Here is a 25,643-nt window from a genome sequence, read left to right as displayed (position 1 = left end):
TTTTTTACAGTGCCGCCTTATTTTGTATGTTTTAGTTAAAATTATGATATAATTAACACTTGACAGTAGGCTGTCAGTGTACATTTTTAAATGAATAATACATATTTTATTAATAGTTTTATTGGTGGAAGGAGGTAAATGATATGATACTGTTTTAATTGTTTTAAATAAAAGTTGGTCATTTTTAAATTAATAAAATGAGTTTTGAGACAGAATGATATGTTTTTCAAATGCCCTCTCTAATGTTGTTGTTATATTAATGTTCTCATGTGTATTATTCATACCATTTGCTCCAAGTAAATGTTTAAACTATATACAGTATATATATATATATATATATATATATATATATATATATATATATATATATATATATATATATATATCAGACCAAACAATCAGTTCCCTTTCGTGGTTACGTCAGTGACGACGAATGGGGTTTCGCTTAGAAGGCCTCTCACCTTCGAGTATACAAAACCAGCCAATGGCAAGAAAATGCCATTGGTCTGTGGAATTTGCATAGCGTAAGTCCATCCCACGTCGTGGGTATATAAGGAAGCACGCTGGCAACATGCAGATATGTTTTCGCCTCGGAGTCAAGAGTTCTCTTCACTCCTGCAAGCCATTCTGAATCATCTTCACTCTACAAGACGAGCGGCTCTTCAGTGTGTTGGTGTGATGGCGCGGCTTGTTGCATAAATAGAACGTTCGATATTTCCGGGTTGTCACGGTAGGCCGCACGACTTCCGGTTACTCCTGTCAGAGCGAGTCTGACAGCGAGCAGCTGCTTGTCAGAGCGAGAACGTTAACGTCAACTTTAGTAAAACGAGGAAGATGGAATTTTACACACGATGCTTGCAGGACCTGCCAAGGATAACCGTAAACGATGTACATAGGATTATACAATCCTCAACATCAGCCCCAAAGAGCAAGCGGGAGAAGGGGTTTAAAATGTATATTTCCAGCTACATTGACAATTACGAAGGTAAGTTAATTTACTATGCTTTGTATTAGTCTAGCCTATGAGCTATCTTGCTAACCGGTAACGTTAAACATTGAATGAGCCTGACGAATATTATCTTGTTTTAAGTGTTTTGATCATAATGTAACCAGGTTGAAATGATATCTTTACTTTTACAGTTGAAATGTCACCAAATCCTGAGGAACATTGTTTTCTTTGTTTAAGATCTGTTTTATTGCCAGTATTTATGCCTGAATGTTGTATTCAGACTATGGTGTTAATACCTGTACTGTCACTTTAAGAGGTCGCAGGCCTTGTGTCGTCATTTATGCGCTTCTTTCAGTCTGCGCTAGGCCAGCTGAGAGGAGGTAATGTATTATTTTGCACGTCAGTTTTAAACACTTAGTTCAGTTTTTGGACGTTACAAACCTTGTTTTATTCATGTATAAATATTAGTTTTGAGGTTGTGAACATGCAGTTAATGTGTCAATCGAATATAAACCTTGTAAACAGACTTTTTGCAGGCTTTAAAGTAAAGTTAGACATGTTTCCACGTGCTAGTCTACAGGGTTTTCTGTGTGTTTATCTGCTAACAGGAGCTTGAGATCTGTGTGGAGGAGACTGCATGTATAACAGCCTTATGAATATTTTTGTGATTTGTACAGGTATGTGTATAATGTTCATTATTATTCATCTGGCATACATTGGTTTTATTAAGAATGTAAAAGAAATTCATGTCAATTACATTGAGCATTTTATAATTTTATTTAATTCATTTTCACATTTTTATTTAAAAGTATTTTTGTTGATAATTCTAAGTTTTATCAGTCATGTATGTATGTGCAGTCTGCGCTAGGCCAGCTGAGAGGAGGAGCTTGAGATCTGTGTGGAGGAGACTGCATGTATAACAGCCTTATGAATATTTTTGTGATTTGTACAGAGACAAATCCACCATTCTGCCTTCAATAAAAGAGCAACCAGCAGTTGGTCGTGGTCCGGGTCCTTTCTTCACTCACAACAAGAACACAACGCAGAACATACAAGAGTTAATGGACGTGCATCCAATCTAACATAAAACTGTTAAAGACAAAACACGCCCGTTACAATGGTGCCGTGACTCTTCAAGGATTGGTCTGAAGATCGACGTCAGCTCGTTCGCCGTGGGAAGCTGCATTCACTCACCTTTTACCGTGGTCAGGTATTCCCTTGGACTGTAACCTGATGTTTATTTTTTTTGTCTTCTTCAATATAACAGCATTTAAGAGAGTGCTTTACTGATGTGCAATTGATTGCTGATTGATGTGATTATCTAGATCTGTTTTTTTTGGTGCTCTTCCGGTTTAAGATTTTATTTTATTGGCTATTTTTTTTTTATTATTCTAATTTTTTTTTCTGTGTATGGAGTGACTGAAATATGGCAGAGGGTTACACATATTTTGTTGAGGATGAAGTTAACAATGCTGAGCGTGACTCTATCGAGGACCAGTTTGGTGTGGGGAGGGGTTTGTTCTTTCGACCCTTAGAGTCCAGAACACCAGGGCCTAGTGTCACAGCGTTACACACTCCACAGCTTACCTCTACACGTTATGTACATCGTGCCATGCCAAGCCAAGTCGAGCAGAATCCAGATTTAGGCTCACTCATTACACAGTTAGCTGAGAAGCTAGGTGAGTCCATTACAGCTAAGCTACAATCTGACAGGTGCACACACAACACCAGTACTCCTGTACAGCCCTCAGAGATGACATTGCCTAATGTCAAGGTTGTCATGCAGTCAGATGTAAGAGAGCCTCCTATATTCAGGGGTGATAGCTCAGACAAATTCACAGTTCATGAGTGGGAAAATCTTATGACTCTGTATTTAAAGAAGCGAGCTATTCCAGTTCATGAGCATTCACAGGAAGTCCTGGCAAAGCTAATGGGCAAAGCGGGGGATGTGGTGAGGATAAAGCTGCGTAACAACACATCTATTGACCATGCTGCAAATCCCCATGTGATTTTTGATATCTTGAAACAACACTTTAGCGAACTGACTTACTCAAGTATGCCTTTAGCAGATTTCTACAATACATTGCCCATGCCAGGTGAAGATGCTATGGAATATTGGATAAGGCTAAACAAAACAGTTGATGTAGCGGATGAGTATCTGAAAAGGCAAGGCCGAAGCATTGATGACCCAGGCCATGAAGTCAGTATGATGTTTATCAAACACTGCCCAGACCAGTCTCTTGCAGGTGTTTTCAAGTTCAAGTCTGCGGAGAAATGGTCGGCATGTGAGATCCAAGAAAGGCTTGATGAGCACATGCAGGGACAGAAAGCTCAAGCTGCAACTGGTAGGCCACTTAAGCTGAGCACAGCAGAGCACAAAGTCCATTCCCAGTGTCATGTGCCTATGGCTGATAATACACCAGCCCCAAACACCACTGTACCGTCGGTGCCATCTCCGGTACCCATGACTACTGCGAGTGTTGACAATGTCTGCATGAGGAGTTTGGTGAACTTGTTGGACCGACTGGTTACACAGCATACACAAGTGCCAGCTAACCCCAGAGCTCAAGCCGCAGTGCCTCACTCTTCTCAAAAGGTGTGCAGGGTTTGTAGGGCTTCTGATCATTCCACATTGTCTCACTGCAGGCGAGAGAACAGGTGTTTGAAGTGCTTATCGCCTGGCCACTGGAAGAGGGACTGCCCTGATCAGACCAACCAGCGCCGCTCTCAACCTGCCAACAGCGCTGGTGGACAGGACCAACAGTTAAACTAGAAAACCCACACCCTGGGAGGGGCGGTGTGGGTATTGTGGATAAATCCCTCTCTGATACACACGACCCAGCTCGCTTATATGAGGACTACTGTGCCAAAGCACCTAAAGGGACCCAAATAGTCATTCAAGCCACACAGAAGATCGAAGCATTCAGTGAGTTGTTTTATGCTACTGCCCTTGTCAATCACAGTGTGCAGTTAAAAGGCATGTTGGACTCTGGCTCTATGGCATGTAGCATCAGCGAACATGCAGTAGAGAAACTCAGTTCTGCTGGTGTTTTGCCCGAGAAGCAGCATCCCGAAGAAAATATCGTTTTGATTGGCTGTGGTGGTCTGCAGACTCGACCTGAGGGTTTTTATGACTTGGAGATGCAGATTTATGGCATTCGCTGTGTTGTACCTACCTTGGTTGTGCCTGGTCAGCCTGATGATCTCATCTTGGGCTCCAATGTCATCAAACACGTGATTCTCTAAAGGGTGATAATGACTATTGGAGCATAGCTTCCAGACCTGAGCATCAGTCTGATTCCGACGTTGAACAGTTCTTGTCGATGTTCACCAATGTCGAGCGTTGGAGAGGGAGTGAGGTTCCTGACAAAATAGGCACCGTCAAGCTCACCCAAGCAGTGAAACTTCTACCCAGGCATGAACACTTGGTTTGGGGTAGACTCCCTGCTAGCGTGCCGATGTCACCTGGAAGCACCGTTGTCGTAGAGCCAACCAACTCCAAAGCCATGCCACGAGGTGTTCTAGTGGGCCGTCTTGTCACACCTCTCTGGGGTGATAGATGGGTGCCAATGACAGTTGTTAACCCATCTGACAAAGCTGTCACACTGAAGAGAAATTGCAAATTGGCTGATGTGTTTCCATGCTTGGCAATCGAGGATCTAGCTGCTTCTCAGGGTTTACATGTGGCTTCAGAGAAACAAACAGACGCAGGCAACAAACAACCTGACATTGAGATACAGCAATCTCATACGGAGAAACAAGTACATAACATACTGCAACAGCAACCTGACACATCGCCCAGTGCCTATTTAGCTGATCAGCTGGCCAAAAGCCTGTCAGAGTTGGGCCTAAGTGATGTTGACATAGATGCATGTCAGGTCAGTAAAGACTGTAAGTCTAGGCTCACACAGCTATTAATTGAATATCATGACATCTTCTCCAAGCATTCATTGGACTGTGGTGAGGTCAAAGGATACACACACCGCATTCATCTCACCGACGATCGCCCTTTTCGCTTGCCGTACAGGAGAGTCCCTCCTGCCCACTATCAGAAGTTGAGGCAGGTTCTCAATGATATGGAGGAAAAGGGGATTATCAGGAAGTCTTCAAGCGAGTATGCTTCGCCACTAGTGATGGTGTGGAAGAAAGACGGTGGGTTGCGGATCTGTACGGATTTCAGGTGGCTGAATGCCCGAACCTTAAAGGACGCCCATCCCTTACCGCATCAGTCTGACTGTCTGGCTGCTCTTGGTGGCAATTGCCTCTTTAGTACGATGGACCTCACCTCTGGCTTTTTCAACATCCCAATGCACGAAGACGACAAGAAGTACACAGCTTTCACAACCCCCCTTGGACTGCATGAATATAATCGCATGCCACAGGGACTGTGCAACAGTCCAGCGTCCTTCATGAGAATGATGATTGGGATCTTTGGGGACATGAACTTCACAAAACTCCTGTGTTATCTTGACGATCTTCTTGTCTTTGCATCGTCAGAGGATGAGGCCCTGTCCAGACTCCGCACAGTATTCCAGAGGTTGCGAGAGAATAACTTGAAACTGGCTCCGAAGAAGTGCTATCTGCTTCGAGAACAAGTCGGATTCCTTGGACATGTCATTAATGGTGAGGGTGTGGCCGTCGATCCTGCCAAAGTGGAGGTCATCACCAAAATGACAGTACGAGACCTCATGGAGGACGATGAGTGCACGCCTTCTCTCCGGAGAATCAAATCTTTCCTTGGTATGGTATTTTACTACCAGCATTTCATCCCAAACTGTTCCTCCATTGCGAAGCCCTTGTTCGCACTTACGGCTGGACAAAAGAGACGGGGACGGTCAGCTAAAGATAAGAAGCCTCTAGGTGCCTATCGCAAGCTTACTCCTGCAGACTGGTCGGTGGATTGTGTAACTGCTTTTGACCGGTTGAAGACCATGCTGTTGGAATGTGTTGTGCTGGCCCATCCAAACTTTGATGAGCCATTTATTCTGTCAGTCGATGCTTCATTGGACGGACTTGGAGCAGTGCTCTCTCAAGTGCCACGAGGAGAGTCCAAGGCCAGGCCGGTTGCTTTTGCAAGCAAGACCCTCAGTGTGTCACAACGGAAGTATCCAGCTCACAGACTGGAGTTCATGGCTCTGAAGTGGAGTGTCTGTGAAAAGTTCAGCCACTGGCTAAAAGGCCGTAGCTTCACAGTTTGGACGGATAATAATCCTCTAACTTACCTTCTAACAAAGCCAAAGCTTGATGCATGTGAAATCCGCTGGGTCTCTAAGCTTGCGTCTTACTCCTTTGATCTCAAACACCTGCCCGGGAAAAGGAATGTGGTAGCTGATGCCTTGAGCCGTGATCTCTTCGCGAAGCCCATTTGTCAGAGGCTGTTGAAGGAACCATATCCCACTCTGATTCAGGAAGCAAATGGGGTAGAGGAGGAGTCTGTACAGGATGCTTTTAGGGTCAGCTGCCAGTCTCAAAGCTACGGATCAGGGGACCATCCAACGTTTAAGGTGGTGTGTGATTCAGCCGAGATCAGAGCTCTTTGTCAAGCACACTGTGATTGGATTGACGCAGCAGAATCCAGGGCACTCTATCTGGCCCAACACGTCCAACAGCTGTCGAGTGGTCAGGATGTTACGCCCATGTTCTCCGCTCAGGAGCTGCAGCTGAGTCAAGAGCAAGACCCCAGCATCTCTAAGGTGTTACCTTTCGTTGCAGCCAGGAAGCGACCATCTAGGCGGGAAAGGCATGGCGTTGATTCGAAGGTCCTCAGATTGTTCAAGCAATGGGACAAGTTAGAAGTCCATGACGGGATGTTGTATCGGGTGACGAGAGATCCCGTGTCCAAGCAGAGAAGATCTCAATATGTGTTGCCTCTGAGTCTAAAGGAAAAGGCATTGTTGGGCATACATGATATGGCAGGTCATCAAGGTCAGGACCGTACTCTCTCACTTGCAAGGCAGCGATTTTACTGGCCTGATATGGAGAGGGATGTGAGGGCACATGTCAGATGCTGTCAGAGATGTGTGTTTGGGAAGTCGCCAGAACCTGCTGCTCGTGCACCCCTAGAAAGCATCAAGAGCTCTGCCCCGATGGAGTTAGTGTGCATGGATTTTTGGTCGGCAGAGGACAGTAAGCAGCGTTCTGTGGATGTCCTAGTGGTCACCGACCACTTCACCAAACTTGCCCATGCATTCCCTTGTGCCAATCAGACGGCAAAGCAAGTCGCCAAAAAGCTCTGGGACAATGTGTTCTGTGTTTATGGTTTCCCTGAGAGACTACATTCCGATCAGGGCACCAATTTCGAGAGCAACTTGATTGCAGAGCTCCTTCGTCTGGCTGGTGTTATAAAATCTCATACGACAGCTTACCACCCCATGGGCAATGGGGGAACAGAGCGATTTAATCGCACTTTGGGTAATATGCTCCGTACCCTTCCCCTTAAGAAAAAACACCAGTGGCCACAACAAATTCAGACCCTCACGTTTGCCTATAACGCCACCATTCATGAGACTACGGGTTACGCTCCCTTCTTCTTGATGTTTGGGCGTGTACCTAGATTGCCGGTGGATATTCTGTTTAAGCAGGTTTTTAATGACCCAGGGGTTGTTGACTATGACTCATATGCCAAGTCCTTGCTTTCTTGCCTCAAAAGTGCTATGGAAATCGCCCAGAAACATTCTTCCACTGAGCAACAGCACCAGGCCCGGCAATACAACAAACGTGTCAAGGGTACCTACCTCTTTGTGGGAGATCGTGTTTTAGTAGCAAATAAGGGAGAACGAGGGAAGAGGAAGTTGGCTGACAAATGGGAGGATGGAGTGTACACAGTTGTTGGTGCAAATCCCAATATCCATGTCTACAAAATACAGGATGCAGAGGGACACACAAGAGTTGTGCACAGGAATCTTTTGTTGGAGGTCAACTTCTTGCCACTCTCTGGGATGGATGAGAGCCAGGATACCCATGCAAAAGATCAGTCTTTGGCCAGCGAGGAGTCTGATCAGGAAGACTGTGAGGATGATACAGCCTCAGTGTCAGGGTTATTGACTCAAGATGACAGTGCACAGAACCTGTCAGATTCCAGAGAGGGTGAGAGTCTTGCAGTTTTGTCACCTGAAGTCCCACCTGAATCTGAGTCAGCTGATTCAGAAGAGCTGGACCAGCCTAGTCCAGTACACAGTCCTGTTGGTGCCATTGCTGATTACTCAACCATTTCACCTGCACCACGATCAGATATTTCACACTCACCACATGCTGACGCATTGGTTCACACTGACCCGCACACACACACCGCAGCTGATGGTCATGTTAGAACACGTGCAGGGAGAGTAGTGAAATCAGTGAACAGACTGATAGAATCCATGGTTCAGAAACCATTTCTGAGGGGTTCGAACATTTTGTTTGGGAGCCGTTCCCAATCTCTCTTTGTTTTGCAGAGTTGAGTCAACATACTTGATATATGTTGGTAATGTTATTGTAGTATATGTTATAGTATTTTTTTTAGGACTGTGTTATGTACATTGATACTTGCAAATGTCTGTGGGACAAGTTTTTTTGGGCCAAGTGTTGTGTGGCGTAACAGGCGTCGCATTGAGCTAAGGGGATTCAGAGACCTGATCAACCTCTTTCTTCCCTGAACCTTGTATGAGAGGTGACTTCTAAGTTGACTGTAGACTAGGTATATTTTTTTTTTTTTGGCCAGATTGTGTCAGTAGCAGACGTATTATGTGTTCCTTACAGTCCAGAGACTCCACATTATCAGGATGTTGGTGAATTTCAGGAGGGGTGAATGTAACCAGGTTGAAATGATATCTTTACTTTTACAGTTGAAATGTCACCAAATCCTGAGGAACATTGTTTTCTTTGTTTAAGATCTGTTTTATTGCCAGTATTTATGCCTGAATGTTGTATTCAGACTATGGTGTTAATACCTGTACTGTCACTTTAAGAGGTCGCAGGCCTTGTGTCGTCATTTATGCGCTTCTTTCAGTCTGCGCTAGGCCAGCTGAGAGGAGGTAATGTATTATTTTGCACGTCAGTTTTAAACACTTAGTTCAGTTTTTGGACGTTACAAACCTTGTTTTATTCATGTATAAATATTAGTTTTGAGGTTGTGAACATGCAGTTAATGTGTCAATCGAATATAAACCTTGTAAACAGACTTTTTGCAGGCTTTAAAGTAAAGTTAGACATGTTTCCACGTGCTAGTCTACAGGGTTTTCTGTGTGTTTATCTGCTAACAGGAGCTTGAGATCTGTGTGGAGGAGACTGCATGTATAACAGCCTTATGAATATTTTTGTGATTTGTACAGGTATGTGTATAATGTTCATTATTATTCATCTGGCATACATTGGTTTTATTAAGAATGTAAAAGAAATTCATGTCAATTACATTGAGCATTTTATAATTTTATTTAATTCATTTTCACATTTTTATTTAAAAGTATTTTTGTTGATAATTCTAAGTTTTATCAGTCATGTATGTATGTGCAGTCTGCGCTAGGCCAGCTGAGAGGAGGAGCTTGAGATCTGTGTGGAGGAGACTGCATGTATAACAGCCTTATGAATATTTTTGTGATTTGTACAGAGACAAATCCACCATTCTGCCTTCAATAAAAGAGCAACCAGCAGTTGGTCGTGGTCCGGGTCCTTTCTTCACTCACAACAAGAACACAACGCAGAACATACAAGAGTTAATGGACGTGCATCCAATCTAACATAAAACTGTTAAAGACAAAACACGCCCGTTACAATAACATGACATTATTCTTAACTCAGTGTCAAACAAAGAGCCAGAGACAGGGAGAGTGAGTGTCCGCGCTACCTGCCATAGGTCACTGAGGAAGAATGAGAAACCTCACGACCTCAGAGTAGGATCAAAGATAGTTCAGTTGTTCCAGCCAGTTCTGCTCCAACCATGTCCTGGGGATTTTGTGTCGCTAGGATAGGTTCTGTATCATTAAATTCGGCAGAAAGTAGCACTCAAATATCTAACCTAGCCCACATGAAAACCCCAGGAACTGGTTGTGACGGCTGTTATATATTATAATTTAAGTTTGTGTGTTAAGTTGTAAGTTAGTTGAAGTTTAAGTTATCTGTATGTTCAGTATTCATGTAACGTTTTTGACTTGTAATAGCCTACTAACATCTCACATATGTAATACTAACATAATGTTTAAAAAAACAGAACTAAAAACGACTATTTTTGGTCATTTGTTAACTAATATGACTAATCTGATATGGTTAAGCCTACCATGACTAACAATCTGAAATGTTGATTTTTTTTCCATTTCCTGTGCCTGTACTATATTTAAGATGGTAATGGTTATCTGTAATATGATTAGTTTGTAAAATTGTCTCTCTTTTTTTTTTTTTAAAGATTACACTTGAGCACTCATTCCCGGTGCAACTGTTTGAGGCTATGTGTTCATGTGTGGCTGGTAAGGCACTGTGCAATCACAATGTTGCACTGCTCTATCAGACAGCACACTACTCTCAGCTTCAGATCAGTGCTGTACCCCCTGTCCTTAGTTGCACTGAAACAGAGCAACGCTGGCACAAGCCAAGGTCTATGGTAAGTCTGAGACCACACTGTTTCATAGTGTAGTCAGTCAGCTGAATTAGTACACGTGCAAAGCTTGCTTTCATTAAAGACCATTACTATCAACAGGGTGTGAAGCCAGGCCGGGTCAGAGACATGGTCGTGTTGTCAGCCAAACCCAAGCAAAAGACGGTTGGAAATGGTGTAAGGTAATAATGTTTTATCTTATTTCTATAATTTAGATAAAACATGATTAAAATATGAAAATAAAATAACATTTGAAACATATATCATGTTCCATTTCAATTTGCCTATATGGTGGGAAGAGGGAGTGTTGATGCTGTTAACACTTTTAGCTCTTTATTGGTTTGTGTGTGCATATGTTGTATGTATGTATATGTTGTGTATCCAAGACAAATTTCCTGAAAAAGGACAATAAAGTATACTAACTACTAACTAACTATGTACACAGGAGCACACTTTACAAAGCACTGAGGGGAGAACTGCCAGATGTGGACATGCTCAAAGTGGCTGAGGTGTATAGTGATTTCCCTGCGACCTTGGCGCCACTCATCACCACCATGGCCATTAGTTCTGATGTTCCATTAGTCCAGTCAGCACTAGGGGAAGTGCAGGAGGGAAGTGCCATCGCCTCTCAGCACCCAGTAGCACCCACCAGGACCATCCAGTTGCACTCAGATGCACCTCCACCTCCACTTCTGCCGTTGGCTGATTACAGGTTGGAGCCTACAACCTGTCAATTTGTTTGCAGTGAACAACAACAGCTTCATCTGGTGTCCCTGCAGACAAGTATTGAAATGGCCAGACAGGTGGAGGCTTCCACACGGGACCAGAGCTTGTCTGCAGAGTGGCATCAGGTTCGTCGACCACGGCTAACGTCCTCACACTTTAGAGAACTGTGCCATGTTCGAGGTGAGAGTACAGCACAGCAGCTCGCTCAGAGGATTTTGAAGGGCACTGTTCAAACTGCTGCCATGAAGAGGGGCCTGGTACTTGAACCTGTTGCCATTGAGGAGTACTGCAGGGTCAAGAACACAAACTATTGGCCCTGTGGGTTTATCATCCACCCCGATGCCCCCTGGTTAGGGTCTTCTCCTGACGGGGTTGTATTTGACCCAACCGAAAACCCTCCCTATGGTTTGGTTGAGATTAAATGCCCAAATTGCAAGAGCTATGTTGATTGCAAGTACTTGAAGTTGCATGGCAACACAATGCAATTAAAACGGCAGCACAGCTACTACTGGCAGGTCCAAGGCCAGCTTCTAATAAGTGGAATGGAGTGGTGTGATTTTGTGGTGTTTGCAGAGGATGACATGGTCATCCAAAGAATCTACAAAGATGCAGAGGTTGCACAAATCATTAGGGAGAAGGGGGATCACTTCTTTTTTTATTTTTACATGGCTGTGTGTTTGAAATAGATACTGTTACTATTTACTGTTACTCTTAGAATAATTTACAGTAAATCAGTTCTAGTTTTGTATGTAAATCTATTAAATTTAATCAGTTCAGGTTTTATAAATTTGTAAAAATAAATCAGTTTTGTATAGATGTGTAAAATTTATGCCCATTTTTTTGGAAAATACAGTTTAAAAACAAAACAATTTAACCACTAGATGGCTATTGTCACATTCACCATCTGTATTCTCAGCACTATACTTCCCAGTATCCTCCGTCATCATCATCGTTGTTATAACCGCCTTCACCTGTGTTTCACTCATCATCATCACCGTCACCTGTTGTCTTTGTCATTATCTCTGTGTATTTAAGCTCCCCCTGTTTCTCTGTTCACTGGCCGGTTATTGTTTGTGTTCATACACACAGTTTTGGTTGTTGGATTGTTTGCCTGTTGGAATATTAAACCTTGGTTATTTTTGTACTTCGAGTTCGCCTTCTTCATCTACCCCGAGACGTTACAGCTATAGGGCTCCATTATGCTATTTGCTATTTGACTACCTGAAAGATATCTTTTCACAAGTTGGATTCAGTTTGAGTCATATCTTAATATTTATGAAATCACAATTATAACAAAAATAAAGAAATTGTCAAAGTTTAGCATTTTTTGTACAAAAAAAAAAAAAACCAGTCTCTCAATAATATTACATTTATGATTAGAATCAAACCTGAACAAAATGTTACAATGAGAAATGTTGGAGTCTTAAGATGTTATAATTTATTCCAATCATCTATTACTAACTGTAACAGAACAGAAATGAACAATTATATTACATATATTACATATTGGGTAAAAATACATGACCATCAAAATGGAATGAATAGCAATAACAAATGAGCAAGTGTGTGTGAGTGCATATAAAAAGATATGTATAGATTTTTAAAAATGAACAATTAATAACATCACTACATTTGTGGATGTTTGTAAACATACAACATATACAGTAGCAGTTCAAGTTTTGTATAGATTCGTAAAAATGAACAATAAAACTTGAACAAAGATATTGGAACTGATTGTAAACTGATACATAAAAATTCTAGACCATTCATTTCTGTGTTGCCCATGCCTTAACCAGTGGTCCATTTTGGTAATTCACCAAGAGACAAGCGACGGTGAACAACTGGTCAATGCTCCCACACACTGACAGAGGTATTTCTTTATCAAACAGTTTGTTCTCTTTTACTCGCCTGATGCACCTCTCAACATGCACTCTCACACGGGCAATAGACTGTGTCTGCTGGACATCCTCTTTGGCCATCTGTTTGTTTCTTGCAAGGAAAGCAGGTCGGTAAACCTTTCCAGGAAAGAGATTGTCCACAAGAAAGCCTTTGTCAACCATAATGGCCATCTCTGGTGTGAGGAGTTTTGCTATTCCTGACTGCTTAAAAATTTCCCGGTCACTCATGGAACCTGCATACAAAGATGACACAAAGGTGATGGGACCATGAGGTGCAATGCCAATCATGGCCTTGAAAGTGGTGTGTGACTTGTATTGGGAGTAGACTTCGCTGTGCAAAAGAAGAGAAGAGGGAGTTTGGCAAAAGATTTCTGTGCAGTCAAGCACCACTTGTGTGTCTGGGAACAAAGCAAACTCAGGTGGTAGATGAGCCTTTACTTCCTCTGGTGGTATCCACAGGCGGATGGAACCCAGTAGATAATAGAGGAAGTGTGTCCACGATGTAATTATTCTGCTTGCTGTGGTGGTATGGATGTCGAATCGTTTGGCTAGGTCCCTCAAAGGCAGGCCCACAGAAAGGTGCATCAAGAAAAGCAGTAACTCATCTATCGGTGCTAGTTTCTGTTAAAAAACAAAAAACACATAACACACTAGAAATAACTTGTACTGTAGTATTATTGTATGTTGCCCTAACAAATCAGCTGAAAACACCCTTGATTAATACTGGAGCCTTTGACAGTCAAGATATGTCAAGTAAACTGTAACAAATATTAAAGGTACTATAAGCGATCTCGGTTGGCGTTTGTTTTTGCTGCAGTTTGTGGAGGCTGGGCTGTCTGCAGAGACTGTGTTTTTTTACAGTGTGTTCAGGGGACAGGCAGCTAGCGGATAGTGAGGAAATGTTTGCGGTATGTGAAAAAAATGTTTTGGCCTAAAAAACGTGTGAGATCGCTTATAGCACCTTTAAGACTAACAACATAACTTACTGATGGTCTCAGAAGGCTAGGTTCTTTGGAGGCATCATGGACACTGGTGATCCGTACCATTTTAGTTGTTGCAGCAGGCTCCACCAATTGCCAAAAGGCCTGGAAATGCTTGTATGATGTAAATCTGCAATGAAATTATAATCACTTTAGAACTTTATGTTCATAATAATACAACAGGATGACTGACATGTTATTGACTTCTGGCTTTTGTTGACAGAACTATGCTACGTGTATGGAGCTGTATGTGAGGCTTGGGCTAGTGTTGCTTTAAACAAGGGGGACTAAGAGCAATTTGCGCCCCTGGAGACAGCCTTCACAACCCAGCAAGGGTGGGTAGTAACGGAACTACACTGAAAAAAATGATTTAAGCTACATTTAAACAAATGCATTAAGTTGAACTAAAATAAGTTCAACTTAATACATTTGTTTAAATGTAGCTAAAATCAATTGTGTGCAACCACTTACCATACATTTTTTTAGTAAATTCAATTAATCATTTTTTCAGTCTACTTGTAACGCACATGAGTAAAAAAGTAGTTTTTCAAGGAACGTGTACTCTCATATTCCTGCTGTTTTAAACCGTAACTATTTTACACTTTCCAGCACATCATACAAATATTTGTAAAAATGGAACAACATACTTTTTCAAATTTTACTTAAAGTGTAAGTTGTAGGTTAACCACCACAGCCAATTAATGTGTAAATTAAAGTGCTCTATATGTATATATTTAATTATTTCTGTCTTAAAATGCGTTAAAATAACATTTATTGGGGTTTCTTCAAAGGTAGCGTGTTTTTTCAGTAACTGGTGATGACGTCACAAGAGGAACTCGCAACCCATACTCTGCTAGATTCCTACTGTATTATGGCTATTTGGAGAACGACTGAGGATGTGGGAAACCATCAAATTCTTTATGGACCACAGCCCTACAATTTTTAACCGGTCAGGCGTGAGAGAGGGGAGCCATGGTTATTAATGCTTGGTGTGAGGAGAATGAGTGGAGGGTTAGCTACGTTAGAGCTAGTGCAACCAGGTGCAAACTTAACCCGGATAATATAACAGAACAAGCAAGTCTTTTCAAAATATTGCCGTCATGTAGAATAGCAAGGAGGGACAACGACTGAAGACAATATTTACTTACAGTAAGTCAGTCCAAATCAGAGCTGCACGTTAGAGATGCACGTCAGGCGCAATCGCTTGTCTCATCGCCGCCTCAAACGTCATGTAATACCCTTCCTCAATCCACGCGTTATCAATTTCTCACGATTTATTAGCGATGTTTATTGTCAGAAAGAAAAAGAGAGATCGATGTCCCCATCACTGTGTGTGTGTGTGGGCTATCAGCAGTGGAGAGTGTGTGCTGCCGTGAGGTGAACGCGGTTTGTTTAGTGGAACAGCTCGACCCGCGACCGGCTGATCTGACGTGCCTGAACCCGTTTGTTTAGCGAATAGCTTATTCTCATTTCAGGCATGATCACGGTCCCCTTGAAGTCAGCACACACGAGCATGTTTACAATGGAGTTATTTTATCCATAATTTTTTAATCAAATAAAACATACAACCAACTTTTCTGCAGTTATGTAAGGCATCTATAGCTGCTAGCGTACGGTAACTCTTCTAGTGAGTTCCTCTTGTGACGTCACGCCCCATCTAGTGGAAGGGAGCGGTTAAAACCACTGTTAAAAGTGCCAACTTTTCATATTATATCAGCATTTTGGTATAAAAAACAATGGTGGGCAGTTCTTATCTTTATGTTTAATAAACACATTGCATTATCTTCGTGAAAAATTTAACCTGCAACTTACACTTTAAGTTTCTCAAAAAGGAAATTTTACTTTTACTCGAGTACATTTTTAAGGGAGTAATTGTACTTTAACTTGAGTATAGATTTTCAGTACTATAACCCCCACTGCAACCCAGACACACAGAGTTAGGCTACTACATACAATTGCATAATTGCATGGACCAACCTTGTGTAAAAACGAATATCCTCATCGGATCCTTGGAGGTGTTGGAGTCCAAACCGAGACAGTAGATGCAGTGACTGGACTTCTTGTTGTAGCTCCTCTACCTTCCTCCTCAGGGCTTCGTTTTCATCTGCCAGCTGATGTGTGACAAGAGCAGTAGTGGGGGTGACACAGTAGGCGTGATCAGGATGTACTACTTCCTTTTCTGTGACCACCTCGTTGTCAGACTCCATCGGTAGGTCAGGGGAAGGAGGCCTTGGCCGACGTTGCCAGACATTAAGCCGAGGTGCCGGTACGCTGAACTCATTCCAGGCAAACAAACAAGGGACACTGCCTTTCTTCAGTCGTTTCTCCCCCCCAGTCGTCGTTACAAAATCCTCAAAAAGGAAATGACAACTGCAGACACGAGTGCATTCAGTTGGAGTGAAGCTATCCCTGCGGATCTTGACTAACCACTTTGATCTCACCTCAAGATCCACAGGGAAGCGATGAAAACTAATCGTTCCATTGTATTTCGACGAATTTCCACACATCGGCACACAACAGTGTAAAGACGATCGTCTGGATTGACGCTGAAATTTAATTCGTTTTTCTTTTACTCTTAAGAAACTCATAATTGCTGTCTAACTAAACTATCGCGCTCTCTCTGACTCTCTCTCGCTCTGACAGGGGATAACATCGACGTAACCGGAAGTCGTGCGGCCTACCGTGACAACCCGGAAATATCGAACGTTCTATTTATGCAACAAGCTTCTTGTTTACATGCTATTCTGTAATTTACTGCCAGATCGTATATTGTTTAACATAACAGCAATTACAGTAGTATTGTTGTATACAACATCCCCAATTTTGAGATTTTTTTTTTTTTTTTTTTTTTTTTATTGCACATTTAAAGGTACATACATTAACAGTGAGCAGAGAAAAATAAAAATAAAACAAGAGGGGTATACGGACATTAAAAGAGATTGAGATAGGCTACACAAATCAATACAATATTACAGTATGTCAATATAACACATTAAAGGTACTTTACAACAGACTTAAGGATATTATTTGTTTTAGAAACCTTTGAGTTTAAAGGTTTTGACATTTTCTTAAAGGAAGAAAAAAGGGACTTTATATCAGAGGAGAATAATCTAAAATCAGGATTACAATGAATGGTTCTGGCTTTGTGAAGATGAAACTTGCCCAGAAGACAAAGTAATAATACCGTATAATTAAGATTAACATCGCTAGAATGAAAATCTGACAAAAAAATGATAGATTCTGACATTTGTACCAATTTGCTACAACAGCAAAAAACTAACAAGGTAACATCTGACCAGAAAGACTTAGAGAATGGGCACTGATAAAATAAATGTAGGATAGATTCTTCTTCAATACTGCAAAAGGAACATAAAGAAGATACATTCTCAGAAAACCTGCTCAAAAATAAATTACAAGGGTAATATCTATGAACAATTTTGAAATGGAGTTCTTTAATTTTATTAGGGATAAAAAGCTTGTGAGAAAATGCCCATAAGTTATTCAAATCAGAGTTTGGATAATAGATACTCCATTTAGATCGTGCTTTAGGAAGGGTTCTTGTAGTTGAAGTAAGAGCATTTCTAATAAAGAAATTGTTGCATTTTTTATCTAATACATTAACACCATTTATTGCGAGTGTAGGAATATAGTTGTTTAAACAATAGTATCTTAAATGCGCTTTAAACAAAGTTCTTACACTGACAGAAATACTTTTAGTCACCTTATTAAAATCTCGTACAGAAATCACAGCACCTTTCATGGACATAAACTCAGAAAAGGAAAGAAGGTCTCCTTGAGCACTGAACAAATCAGAAACAAACAGAATATTTTGATCCACCCAATCCTTGAAAAAAAGTGATTTGTTACCACATAGTACATTTTCATTATTCCAAATAATATACGTGTGTGGGGAGAAATTATGTTTGAAAGCAATCTTCCAGGATTCTAGAGCTTGTTTATGAAAATTTGAGAGTTTAATAGGTAATTTGCTGCACTTAAAATTACAAGATATTAAAAATTTAAGGCCACCACAGTGTTTAAAGATTAAGTTAGGGATCCAAAACCAGGTTAAACTATTATTAGAAATACAATATTTAATCCAGTTAATTTTGAATGTCTGGTTGATAGTTTGAAAATCTAAAGCGTTAAGACCACCCTCCTTGTAACTTCTTATCAAAGATTTCCTTTGAACACATTCCACCTTATTTTTCCAAATAAAACGGAATAGCAAAGAGTCAATAGATTTAATCGTTTTTTTATCAACAAATAGGAAAAGAGCAGGGTAAACCAGGCGCGATATGCCCTCAGCCTTAGACAGCAGGACTCTCCCATAAATTGTCAAGTCTCTCTGCAGCCAGCAACATAGAATTTTTTTGGTTTTATCTAATCTTGGTTGAAAATTGTTATGAAGACGTTCTGAACCTGATCTACAAATATCAACCCCAAGGTATTTTACCTGATGTTTAACTTTAATACCATCAACAGAAATTTTATCCGAATCATGCACATACAATATTTCACTTTTCGTAGGATTTACCACCAATCCAGAAGCTTTGGAGAAAAGATTAAAACTGCTTAGGGCACCAGAGACTTGTAAATCATTTTTAAGAAAGAGACAAGTATCGTCAGCTAACTGACTAATTATTAAAGTATTCTCACCAATATTTATACCCTCAATATTTGAATGTTTTATATACAAACTTAGAAGCTCAGCGGCCAATAGAAAAAGAAAAGGAGAGATGGGGCATCCCTGGCGAATACCTCGGCTCACTGAAAATCGGGGAGAAGTTCCGGAAGCTAAAGAGACACAACTGTTAATACCATTATAAAGTGTACGAATCATTTTAATAAAAGAACAACCAAAACCAAACTTAGAAAGGGCTTCAAAAATAAAGGAATGCTCAACTGTATCGAATGCTTTGTAGAAGTCGATAAACAAAATTAAAGCCTCTTTGTTTATAAATTCAGAGTAATCAAGAATATCTATAATTAATCTAATATTATTAGAGATATGTCTACCTTTTAGAAAACCAGATTGAGTGTCAGAAATTATGTCTGCCAAACAAGGCTTGAGCTTTTCAGCATATATAGAAGCCAATAACTTATAATCAGAGTTCAAAAGGGTGATCGGGCGCCAATTATCTAAAAATTTGTTATCCTTATTAGGCTTGGGTATAAGAGAGATGAGACCTTGTTTCATTGATTCTGTCAATTCACCTTTCAATGAACACTCAATAAGGGCTTCGTAAAGAAGAAGTTTAATGGAGTCCCAAAAGACTTTAAAAAATTCAAAAGGTAACCCATCTGGCCCTGGGGATTTATTATTTGGCATTCTTTTGACTATATTATAAAGATCATCTATATTAAAAGGATCCTCACAAATTTTCCTATTTTGGTCATTAATTTTAGGAATAACAGATTGAATCTTATGAAAAAACAAAGATGAAGCATTGGGGTCAAAAGAGGAAGTATACAAATTTTGATAAAATGTAAAAACATGGGAAGAAATCACAGAGGGGACATTAGATAATGTATTATTAATATATAGAGAAGAGATTTTTTTATTACTGCCGCGTTTCTTCTCTAGGTTGAAAAAGTAGGCAGAATTTTTTTCCCCAAACTCAAGCCAATTTGATCTCGATCTAATAAATGCGCCCCTTGCCTTTTCCAGAAAGAGATCATCCAGACAGGCTTGTGAAGTATAAAGAGATTCCTTGTCATCCTCACCCGGGTTAGGGTTCTTTAATATTTCATTTATTTTTTTAATTAAGTCTGTAATTTCCTTATTTTTAACAGACATTCTATTTTTCCCAAATTTAACCGAGAATTTCCTACATTCATATTTAAATAGCTCCCATTTAGAAATGGCCGAGATATTAGTCTGAGATTTAACACTCTCTGCGATTTTCTCAATCTCCTGACAATATGATTCAGACAATAAAAAGGAGCAATTTAACTTCCAGTACCCAGGGTTCACTTTTCTTCTCCGCTTGGATTTATCATCCGATAAAGTAATGTCAATTACTGCATGATCTGTAAGAGGTGAGGGTGAAATTTCTGCTGAAACCAAAAATGAAATTAAAGAATCTGATACGTGATTTTTGAGAAAACACTCATTCTTTATTATTTTTTCCCACTGATCTTCAGTTGTATTTTATTAGCAATTAAGTGATTTTACCTTGCTTATGTATAGCTTTTATTCCAAATAGTAAATATGAATTTACACAAATGTTCATGTTAAAATATTTGTTTGCCATTGTTTCTTGTCAACATATCCACAGATAGCCTACTTATCAAGAAATCATAAAAAGCATGTATGTAGCCTACTATTCACCACTAGGAGTCTCTTGACCAACACAAAATAACGTAGTTGTAAACATTTGGGCTGATTTAACTAACATAAATAATATTTGTAATTTGTAATATTTTTAATGTTTAATTTTAGAGTTGTAATATTTAGTTTTAGAGTTTCACCGAAGTTTGATTGACAGGCGGTCAGACAGTTATCATCAGAATTATACTTAAAAACAGTTAAGAGGAAGGTGAGCACAGTTTATTATTATTATGCTATTATTATTATTATTATTATTATCTAGCCTAAATGTATTTGCTTGTGCATAAAAACATTTAGATTTGTATCAACAGGTACATAAAAATTTTGGCACAATAGTCATACAAGCCGGAAGAGAATTAACATAGAGCCTATAGTTTCTCTTTCAATTCTCCCATGATTTTTAACATCACACTTAAACAACATATCCTGATATTCATTCATGCTGTAACTAGAAGAGATAATCGATCAGTTCACGTCCTGCTTGGACAGTAAAGAGTCACAAAACGGTGTGTCTATTTATTATTTGAATTTCTTAAACATTTTCAAAACTGTAAAAGGTTAGGTTATATAAAAATAAAACATTCATAAATTATTTCATGATAAAAATTAGCCTACTGAACTCAGTTAGGTATAAACGCAAATAATAATAATAATTCATTATTAATATCAGGCTAGTCTAGGCTACATATTTAGAAGACGCTTTTATCCTAAATGGGAACAAAGCAATTTGTCAAATTTCAGTCATAAATTAATATAAGATTATCACATAGCCTATGAACACAAGATTTTGACGCAAATTCAAGTGTTTGTGCGAAGTGTGGAGCGCGCTTGCTGCATGCCACGGAGGCGCGGGCGCGAACACTTTCCTATCAACAGTGGGAACAACTTAAAATAGCCTGTAATAGCTGTAAACTCACAATAACAAGAAAACATTGTGCTTTTGTAAAATAAAATAAAACAATCAGCCGCATGATCTCCGTGAACTGGAGCGCGTCTCAAAAATGAACTGAAACAGTGTATAGGCCCTACTGCCTCACAGTCAGACTTGAGGAATAGGCTATACTGTACATAGCTTGAAATGGCTACTTTTAAATAAACAAGTTCAAATCGAAAGTGTCTGATTATGTAATCCGTAAAGGTTCATTTCTATAAGGCGCATCCGCAGCGGAGATTGAGATATGTTTGCAGACACGGATTTAAAAAAAAAAAAAAACACGTTAAACAATTAAAATGCCTCTTTATTTTTTCAGACACATTTATTATAATAAGCCTACTTTTGCTGGTGCTTTGCAGCAAGATTTATGCGTGCGCTTGAGCTAGGCTATATACCATGCATGCACCCAGTATTTAATTAATATAAACGTGCGATTAGTCGATTGCTTAAATAAATTACTACTAGTTGACTACAAAAATCTTTAGTCTATATGGCAACTCTAATCAATACATTTATTTGACATTTTTTACTTATTATTTATTGGATAGTAATCATCCAGTTATTTACATTACATTAGTTGAGTTAACATAGCCTAATTAGTAAATGAACGAAAAAAAGAGATTAAATTAATATGCTAACCATGTATTTGTAGCATTGCTTGTTCTTACACGATAAAGACTGTTTTAAAGGTGACAATCCTTTATACGTGAAGATTATACTGTATTTGAAGATTGTTGTATTGTATCTTCTGTTATAAAGATGAAGATTGACATTTCGTTAGTTAAAAATAATAAGCACATAAAAAAAATAATAAAAAAAGTTCTGTTATGCGTTTTGACTACTTTTTGTATTTTGTATACCCTAATTTGATCCCTAGGTAATGAAGATATATAACTTTTTTAAAGGGCCTCGTTTTTCCTGGACCCGCTACAATTGAGAATCACTTTAAGCATGCACGCTAAGACAATTTGAAGTATTCCACTTAATACACAATATACAATAATTAACAACGTACCGCTTGCTGTTCTAGTGAGGACGGGCCGAAAAAAATATTCCTCCAATTTATACCCACCCCACCACATACACCACAATTTTCTCTCTACACAACTTTAATAGTTGGGAATGCATTGCTGTACTATTTACTACATCTCACAATCAATAGTATATTGTTTATACAATTGTTAGTGATATAACGGATTGCACTTTATGGACTTTTTATTGCACTTATATTGTAAGATTCTCTGATGTTATTTCGTTGTTATTATAACAATGACAAAAAAATAAAGAAAAATTAAGAACAAACAATATTTACAAGACGCTTTTATCGAAAAAAGGAACAAAGCAATTCGTCATATGTCAGTCATAATACAGGTTAGACAATAATAATACAGGGTTTTATTTGATTATCACAAATAAACAAGATTTTGACGCATATCCAATGGTTTGTGCGGAGTGGAGCGCGCACTGCGTGGCACGGAGGCGCGGGAGCGAACACTTGTATTTTCCTATCAACAGTGGAAACAACTTAAAATGCTCATAATTTATGGTCATATAGAAAATAATAATACATAATTTGCAACTACTTCTATTTGAGTAAACTCACAATAACAAGAAAACGTTTTGATTTCGTAAAATAAAAGAAAACAATCAGGCGCGCTTTCATGATCTCCGTGAACTGGAGCGCATCTCAGTAAAATCAAAAAAAAAAAAAAAAAAAATCCATATTAATTTGTGAATATTTTAAATGTTTAATAAAGGGGCAAAACGTCATAAACAAAAAGTCAAATAATAGTTTACAAACTATTTTTTAAAAAAAGTTTACAGTCGTTTTTTTTCACCACTGGTGACTTAGGCTATATATAAAAAATAGTAGCCTATTTTTCAATTCTATTCTTAAATGATCTACAGAAACAGTGTTTGCGCTATCGAGTTGTCTGTTTTCTAGTTTACCAAAGTGCTGTAGCCTAGGCCTTTTAAAACTATAAAAAATTAAAAACACAATAACAACCCTAACAATAAGCTATAAAAATGCAATAGCCTATTTGTTTCTTCTTATTTCCATCTTTGTGGGGGCATTTGGACCTCAAAATGTGGGTTAAACAACACACACACACACACACACACACACACACACACACACACACACAAAATCCTATATATAAATCACAGACGCAGACGTCACGTTATAAGACAGACGCAAGTGTCACGTTCATTGAGACGAGTGCATGTTGCACAGTCATATTAAAGAACCGATCGCAACCGCTGGCACACTGCACTGAGCCGTGTTGAGTAGAGTGTTAAATACGTGTTAGAGAAAAAAATAATTAATAACTTCACTGCCACACGTGAATGACGCGTGACGTCTGACTCAACACTTCACTGCCACGTGTGATTTACGTGACGTCAGCGTGACGTCTGCGTCTTAAAATGAATGGAATAAATAGCAGAAAGAAAAAAAAAATAAGACGTTGAGTGAGACGTTCATTGAGACGTTTGCATGTTGCAAAGTCATATAAAAGAACCGATCGGAACGCCATATGGAGAGAGGTTCCTGAACAGCTCGATAACGACCATTTTGACGTTTTCCCCTTCGCGCTCAGGTATCCCGGCAACACGGAGGTTCCATCTGCGTTTGTAGCTGTCCAAACCGCTGCATTTCTCATTAAGAGCTTTATTTTCCTTTTCCAACTTCACAACTTTTGTTTGCAGAGAAAGCACCTTATCCGTCACGTCCTCCACCTGCTTGTTGATAGCTTCAAGCGAGCAGGTGAGGTTACAGATTGAAGCAGTGTTTTCCTTCACCGATGCCTCGACGGAATGCAGTTTTACCAATGACTCTTCTTGTAATTTGCTAACCTTTTCGATTGCCGCTAGCAGCACAGAGTTAGAGACCGTGTCGGAGGCATTGGAACGAGATTTCTTCAGAGCAGGGGACTTACTAGGAGTGTCAGGAGAGCCCCCAAATGCATCTTCTAGACGCCTTGTGTAGTTATGTGCCTTTAGATTTTCGTTGTTTGCAGAAGCCTCGACAGAGGCTGTATCCATATTTTCGTCCATGGTTGTATCAACGGAGCTAACTTACTTCACTCAGGCGTAGAAACTAACTAAAATAAACGAAAGAGGGTCCCAATAACGTTAAAAACAGTCTTAAAAGGATATGTTGAGATTCCACTACAAGTTATATAAACAGATTGAGCATAGAAATTCAAGCCTCAAGCACAGCACATAGAAATGGATTAGAGCGTAATAAAGATGCTGTTAACACGGCGCCATCTTGACCCCTCCCCCCAATTTTGAGATACTATGTTTCAGACTGATGACTGAGCTATTTCCTACGATTATGTAAGCAGCACCCTCACTATATTCAGAAGCACCCTCAGTGATTTGGTTCTAGAACCGGGCCTGTGACAAATACGTTATAATAACCGTAATTAAACTACTAAACCATACCTGTTTCATCTCTATACAGCACTCTGACTCTGTAGGCATTATTGTCCGACTCGAAATGAACGCCGTTACTGAGAGTTTCTGATATTATCATCATTCCGTGAGGTGAAATTGTCCTGACAGACTGAGCGCGAGCTCATGAAGCTCCGCCCCCTGTGTCGTCCAGCAGCACCTCATTTGCATTTAAAGGGCACACACTGAAACAGGTCGTTTTTCTGAGCCCCAAAAATGTCAATTTAAACATGCTGTAAAAAATGATCTGTTGGGTATTTTGAGCTCAAACTTCACATACACACGCTGGGGACATCAGAGACTTATTTTACATCTTGTGAAAAGGGGCATATAACGGGACCTTTAAGTACAGTCCTAATTTACTTGACAGATATAATTTGAATGTATGTGTATGTAAAGCAGGACTGTACCTGTCACCCATTTTTGTGAAATTATTTTGTTTTAAACATAACTAGGCTTTATATTTTTTTTAGGAATTAGGTCATGGCTTAATGGCCATGGGAAAAATGTGGGTCCCATGGCCAAACCAGTTGAGAAACACTGGTTTATACAATTCTATGCCAAATATGCAATTCTATGAAAATATAATGGACAGCCTGCCACAAAGCCTGGCATTAGAACAGCAGAAAAAAAGAAAGAAATGAGACAAATAATTACAGGTATCCTTTGGGAGATGCCATGCTCAATGACAAAGCATTATTAGTCCATGTAGATAAGCTAAGTCTATTATTTTTATAAAATAAAATCCATTAGCTCATAAGTTCATCAATGTTGTTAAAGTGAAACTCTGAACACTTT

General features: G+C 39.6%; 2 protein-coding genes across 11 annotated transcripts; one reads left to right on the top strand and one right to left on the bottom strand.

Moving 5' to 3' along the window:
- Nucleotides 1–517: 517 nt before the first annotated feature.
- LOC308688695 (uncharacterized protein) lies at nt 518–12,389 on the top strand. 10 transcript variants are annotated; one of them, XM_081361946.1, is made up of 6 exons: nt 549–985; nt 1,264–1,329; nt 1,833–2,006; nt 10,326–10,520; nt 10,617–10,696; nt 10,960–12,388. In XM_081361946.1, exons 4-6 carry the CDS (start codon nt 10,368–10,370, stop codon nt 11,924–11,926), a joined length of 1,200 nt encoding a protein of 399 aa, XP_081218072.1. In that variant the 5' UTR covers nt 549–985; nt 1,264–1,329; nt 1,833–2,006; nt 10,326–10,367; the 3' UTR covers nt 11,927–12,388. The 10 variants fall into 10 exon arrangements, with proteins under 10 accessions (XP_081218076.1, XP_081218079.1, XP_081218071.1 ...); XM_081361950.1 differs by lacking the exons at nt 1,264–1,329; nt 1,833–2,006 and adding an exon at nt 9,465–9,816 and having other exon boundaries at nt 518–985; XM_081361953.1 differs by lacking the exon at nt 1,264–1,329 and having other exon boundaries at nt 533–985; nt 10,960–12,389.
- A 268-nt stretch (nt 12,390–12,657) lies between these two features.
- LOC308687828 (uncharacterized protein) lies at nt 12,658–16,825 on the bottom strand. Its single transcript, XM_081360655.1, has 3 exons — nt 16,096–16,825; nt 14,125–14,248; nt 12,658–13,759 (listed from the first exon to the last, which is right to left on the bottom strand). Exons 1-3 carry the CDS (start codon nt 16,704–16,706, stop codon nt 13,007–13,009), a joined length of 1,488 nt encoding a protein of 495 aa, XP_081216781.1. The 5' UTR covers nt 16,707–16,825; the 3' UTR covers nt 12,658–13,006.
- Between the last annotated feature and the right edge of the window lie 8,818 nt (nt 16,826–25,643).

Source organism: Scardinius erythrophthalmus (assembly GCF_964197995.2).
Source record: "Scardinius erythrophthalmus genome assembly, chromosome: 3".
NCBI classification, from domain to species: Eukaryota; Metazoa; Chordata; class Actinopteri; order Cypriniformes; family Leuciscidae; genus Scardinius; species Scardinius erythrophthalmus.
The sequence above is the reverse complement of the archived record's forward strand: the minus strand, read 5'-3'. Positions and strand labels throughout refer to the sequence as shown.

Excerpts from the sequence above, each read along its gene's own strand:
- LOC308687828 (XM_081360655.1), bottom strand. The coding sequence starts at position 16,706 with ATGAGTTTCTTAAGAGTAAAAGAAAAACGAATTAAATTTCAGCGTCAA. Across the intron at positions 14,249-16,095 it reads GATATTCGTTTTTACACAAG|ATTTACATCATACAAGCATT; the intron begins GTTGGTCCATGC and ends ATTTCATTGCAG. Across the intron at positions 13,760-14,124 it reads CTAGCCTTCTGAGACCATCA|AAACTAGCACCGATAGATGA; the intron begins GTAAGTTATGTT and ends GTTTTTTAACAG.
- LOC308688695 (XM_081361953.1), top strand. The coding sequence starts at position 10,368 with ATGTGTTCATGTGTGGCTGGTAAGGCACTGTGCAATCACAATGTTGCA. Across the intron at positions 10,521-10,616 it reads GGCACAAGCCAAGGTCTATG|GGTGTGAAGCCAGGCCGGGT; the intron begins GTAAGTCTGAGA and ends TACTATCAACAG. Across the intron at positions 10,697-10,959 it reads ACGGTTGGAAATGGTGTAAG|GAGCACACTTTACAAAGCAC; the intron begins GTAATAATGTTT and ends CTATGTACACAG.